The sequence below is a fragment of the Scyliorhinus canicula genome, chromosome 13, assembly GCF_902713615.1.
Source record: "Scyliorhinus canicula chromosome 13, sScyCan1.1, whole genome shotgun sequence".
NCBI lineage: Eukaryota > Metazoa > Chordata > Chondrichthyes > Carcharhiniformes > Scyliorhinidae > Scyliorhinus > Scyliorhinus canicula.
The window spans coordinates 52,978,710-52,984,182 of NC_052158.1; the positions used below are offsets into that span (position 1 = coordinate 52,978,710).

General features: G+C 57.1%; 1 protein-coding gene across 3 annotated transcripts in view; it reads right to left on the bottom strand.

Annotated features, from left to right (window-relative positions):
- Positions 1-717: 717 nt before the first annotated feature.
- LOC119976123 (H-2 class I histocompatibility antigen, Q9 alpha chain-like) overlaps positions 718-5,473 on the bottom strand; it is a 69,011-nt gene continuing 64,255 nt past the window's right edge. The window contains exons 6-8 of one of the 3 annotated variants that reach the window (XM_038816301.1): positions 3,842-3,877; positions 2,992-3,039; positions 718-1,029 (exon numbers count right to left, since the gene is read on the bottom strand). In XM_038816301.1, coding sequence (XP_038672229.1) covers positions 2,993-3,039; positions 3,842-3,877 — 83 coding nt within the window. In that variant the 3' untranslated portion in view covers positions 718-1,029; position 2,992. Of the gene's footprint in view, positions 1,030-2,809; positions 3,040-3,841; positions 3,878-5,473 lie in introns of those variants that run through there. The other 2 variants (XM_038816302.1, XM_038816303.1) reach the window with 2 other exon arrangements.

The window sequence follows — 5,473 nt, forward strand, 5'->3', positions numbered from 1 at the left end:
TGCTCTTGTCCTTCTAAATGGTAGTGGCCATGGGTTTGGAAGGTGCTGCCTAAGGAATCTTGGGGAGTTCCTGCAGTGCATCTTGTAGATGGTACACATGCTGCCACTGTTCATTGGTGGTGGAGGGTTTGAATGTTTGTGGAGGGGGGAGCAATCAAGCAGGCTGCTTTGTCCTAGATGGTGTCAAGCTTCTTGAGTGTTGTTGGAGATACACTCATCCAGGCAAGTAGAGAGTATTGAGTTACACGCCTGACTTGTGCCTTATCGATGGAGAACAGGTTTTGGGGGTAGGGGGAGGGCTGAGTTACTCGTCGTAGGATTCCTAGCCTTTGACCTGTTCTGGTAGCCACAGCATTAATGCGGTTACTTTCTGATCAATGGTAACCGCCAGGATGTTGATTGTGGGGGATTCAGTGATGGTAATGCCGAATAATGTCAAGGGGTGATGGTTAGATCCTCTCTTGTCGGAGATGGTCATTGCCTGGCACTTGTGTGGCATGAATGTAACTTGCCACTTGTCAACCCAAGCCTGGATATTGTTCAGGTCTTGCTGCATTTTGGACATGGACTGATTCATTGACTAAGGTGTTGCGAATGGTGCTGAACATTGTGGAGTCATCCGCAAACATCCCCACTTCGGACCTTAAGATGGAAGGGAGGCCAGTGATGAAGCAGCTGTTTCCATAGTCACCAAAATAGATCTGTGTACGAGATATATTCCAGAATCAATCTCCTTTTATTATCAGGGCATCTTTCCTGGCAGATCAGTGAATTGTGACACGGCCAGTTTGAGCAATGCTCTGAGAAAAAGCAAATTATTTTGGTTTCTGAAATCTGAAACAAAAACAGAAAATACTGGACAATTGCTTTGACAAAAGGTCATCTGACTTGAAACGTTAGCTCTTTTCTCTGCCTACAGATGCTGCCAGAGCTGCTGAGATCTTCCAGCATTTTCTTTTTTGATTTCAGATTCCAGCATCCGTAGTAATTTGCTTTTATATTGGACAATCGATGCAGGTCTGACAGCATCTGTGAAGAGAGAAGGGAGCTAATGTGTTGAGTCTGCAAAGACAAAATTTGAGTGGATGACTCTTTGTTGAGTAACACACTGCTGGCTCAATGCCGAGTTTAATATAGCAATGCCTATTCTTGAGTACAGTAAGAACATAGAACATAGAACAGTACAGCACAGAACAGGCCCTTCGGCCCTCAATGTTGTGCCAAGCCATGATCACCCTACTCAAACCCACGTATCCACCCTATGCCCGTAACCCAACAACCCCCCCTTAACCTTACTTTTTGTAGGACACTACGGGCAATTTAGCATGGCCAATCCACCTAACCCGCACATCTTTGGACTGTGGGAGGAAACCGGAGCACCCGGAGGAAACCCACGCACACAGGGGGAGGACGTGCAGACTCCACACAGACAGTGACCCAGCCGGGAATCGAACCTGGGACCCTGGAGCTGTGAAGCATTTATGCTAACCACCATGCTACCCTGCTGCCCCTTTTTATAACACCAGAAGTTTTATAACACCAGGTTAAAGTCCAACAGGTTTGTCTGAAATCACTCGCTTTTGGAGTGTAGCTCCTTCAACAGGTGAGTCTCCAAAAGCTAGTGATTCCAAATAAATCTCTTCGGTGTTGTAAGACTTTTTACTGTGCCCACCCCAGTCCAACGCCAGCATCTCCATTTCGGAGAATGCTGGCCAAGTGTTGACGCCGGCGTCAAAACAGTTCGCGAGGGAAGTCGGCATCAACAGGCCTCCAAGCCCGGTCATTCTCCTGTTCCTCAGGGGCTAGTACGATGCCGAGTGCTGTGCGCTGCTCCGGTGCCGAACGCCGGCCCGACACGGGATTCACGGATCCGCGCATGCGCGCTACGGCCGGCGCGGGTCCGCAAATACGTGTGGTTGGCCCTCTCCGCGCCGGCCCCAGGGCAACATGGTAGAGCCCTACAGGGCCCTGGCATGGAGGGACATAGGCCTCCCACCCCTGGAATGAGCCCGCCCGCTGATCGGTAGGCCCCGGTCGCCAGCCTGGCCACTGTGGAGAACCCCAGGAGTCGGATCCCCCTGTCCCCCCACCAAGACGGCCCCGCAGCCAGGACTCCGAGGTCCCACCGGGTCGGACCATATGTAAACCATGCCGGCTGGAGTCGGCCAGACTCGGCGGGCACTCAGCACGCTGAGAGCGGAGAATCGCCGCGGGGGCCGCTTTCAATTTCCAACCAGCGTAGCGTCGACATTGGCGGGCCTGGCGTCGGAGTGGCCTGGGCGTGATTCCCCCCCCCCCCCCGGGCGATTCTCCGACCTGGTGCAGGATCGGAGAATCCTGGCCCATATTTTTAGGTAGAAGATATTGTTTAATGAACCATTAATGGACTCCTCGCCCTCCATCAGTTCAAGAGACAAGATCAAGATCTGACCCGCCGCACCTGTTTTCTGGTGTCCGGGAAAGGAGCGCCCCCCTCGCGCCCCCCCCCCCCCCCCCGCGCCCCTCGCGCCCCCACCCCCCCCCCCCCCTCCCTCCGCCGGCAGCGGAATCCTTCGTCCTGCCACCCGGAAAATGGTGTTTCCAATTGTGGGCACCCCCACGCCATCGGGAAATCTGCGGGGTGAGTGTGCTGCCTGCGAAACAGAGGATCGCGCTGATGGAGATTCCAGCCCCATAGCTCTGTTGAGCAAGGAGGAAACAGAGTGGCTGAATGGCCTCCCTGTGGTTTTCTACGCAAGTATATGTGTGCAATAGGAAGGAGCAGCAATGAACAGTGAGCAGCCGTGGCAGAATGAAAGGAGGAGGAGGATACTGTCAGAATTATTCATGTCATTATTGGAGCCTAACACTAGGCATGGAAACTAAGCTTTCACTGAATGAGTAATGGATTCAAGCAGCAAGTCTGTGATGGTCTTGATCTCGTCAGATAACCAGATAACTTGGTTCAGTGTAATTTCAGCCGGTGTTGGACTCCAGTGAGTAACCCCGTACCTCAGGCCTGGACTGATGAGTTTGAGGATGATTTTTCTTTCTCAATGGCTGTGAAAAGGAAAGATTTCTGTTAAACAGATGTTTACAACTTGAAAAATGAAATGAAAATCGCTTATTGTCACAAGTAGGCTTCAATGAAGTTACTGTGAAAAGCCCCTAGTCGCCACATTCTGGCGCCTGTCGGGGATCGAACCGTGTTGCTGGCCTGCTTTAAAAGCCAGCGATTTAGCCGAGTGAGCTAAACCAGCCCCTTGTGGGATGTTCTGCTCAGAGTCAGAGACAGTTCTAAACAAAGCTGACAGCAGAACGGTGGCACAGTGGTTAGCGCCCAGGTTCAATCGTGGCTCTGGGTCACTGTCCGTGCGGTGTTTGCACATTCTCCCCGTGTTTGCATCGCTCTCACCCCCCACAATCCAAAGATGTGCAGGATAGGTGGAATGGCCTCAGTAAATTGCCCCTTAATTGGGAAATAAAAGAATTGGGTACTCTCAATTTTCTTTTATATAAACAAGGCTGACAGGCACAAGTTTGTCTAATAATAATCTTTATTGTCACAAGTAGGCTCACATTAACACTGCAATGAAGATACAGTGAAAAGCCTCGAGTCGCCACATTCTGGCGCCTGTTCAGGTACACAGAGGCAGAATTCGGAATATCCGAACCACCTAAGCTGCACATCTTTGGACTGTGGGAGGAAACCGGAGCAACGGGAGGAAACCCAAGCAGACACGGGGAGAATGTGCAGACTCCTCACAGACAGTGACGCAGCGGGGAATCAAACCTGGGACTCTCGAGCTGTGAAGCAACACACTCTGATACTGAGTTGCCCCTTTACAATTTTTACACTTACCAATTCCTGAACTGTAACCAGCTCTGTTCTTTCCTCCTGCAAAGCACAGAAACAAAAACAAAACATTATTAAAAACAGCCCCTAAACTGTCCCCCAGTCCATTCACTCCCCCCTCACCCCGCTCGGACCCTCACTGCCACTGCCCCGAATCCCCCACCCCCCCCCCCCCCAGTACCCTCACTGCAACCAGCCCGACTCCCACCCCCAGTACCCTCACTGCTACCCGCCCCGACTCCCCCCCCCCCCCCCCCCCCCCAGTACCCTCATTGCCATCACCCCAACTCTCCCCCACCCCGCTCGGACCCTCACTGCCACTGCCCCAAATCCCCCAACCTCCCAGTACCCTCACTGCCACTGCCCCGAATCCCCCACCCCCCCGGTACCCTCACTGCCACCGCCCCGACTCCAACCCGCCCGTACCCTCACTGCCACCGCCCCGACTCCCCCCCTCCTCAGTACCCTCACTGCCACCGCCCCGAGCCCCCCTCAGTACCCTCACAGCCACCGCCCCGACCCCCCCTCAGTACCCTCACTGCCACCGCCCCGACTCCCCCCCAGTACCCTCACTGCCACTGTCCCGACTCCCCCTCCCCCCCCAGTACCCTCACTGCCACCGCCCCGACTCCCCCCTAGTACCTTCACTGCCACCGCCCCGACTCCCCCCCAGTACCCTCACTGCCACTGTCCCGACTCCCCCTCCCCCCCCAGTACCCTCACTGCCACCGCCCCGACTCCCCCCCAGTACCCTCACTGCCACCGCACCGACTCCCCCTCCCCCCCCAGTACCCTCACTGCCACCGCCCCGACTCCCCCCTAGTACCTTCACTGCCACCGCCCCGACTCCACCTCTCAGTACCCTCACTGCCACCGACCCGACTCCCCCCTCAGTACCCTCACTGCCACCGACCCGACTCCCCCCTCAGTACCCTCACTGCCACCGCCCCGACTCCCCCCCCCCCCTCAGTGCCCTCACTGCCACCGACTCGACTCCCCCCCCCCTCAGTGCCCTCACTGCCACCGACCCGACTCCCCCCCCCCCAGGACCCACACTGCCACCGCCCCGACTCCCCCCCTCAGTACCCTCACTGCCACAGCCCCGACTCCCCCCCTCAGTGCCCTCACTGCCACCGACCCGACTCCCACCCCCCCCCCCCCCCCCCCAGGACTCTCACTGCCATCGCCCCGACTCCCCCCTCAGTACCCTCACTGCCACCGACCCGACTCCCCCCTCAGTACCCTCACTGCCACCGCCCCGACTCCCCCCCCCCCCCAGATCCTCACTGCCACCGCCCCGACCCCCGACCCCACCACCCCAGTGCCCTCACTGCCACCACCGCCCCGAATCTCCGCCCCCCGGACACTCACTGCGACTGCCCCGGCTCCCCCCCGCCCCCCCCGGATCCTCACTGCCACCGCCCCGACTCCCCCCCCACCCCCCCAGGAACCTCACTGCCACCGCCCCAACTCCCCCACCCCCCCAGGAACCTCACTGCCATCGCCCCGAATCACCCACCCCCCCAGGATCCTCACTGCCACCACCCCGACTCCCCCCTCAGTACCCTCACTGCCACCCCCCGACTCCCCCCCCTTCCCCCCCCACCGTACCCTCACTGCCACCGCCCAGACTCCCCC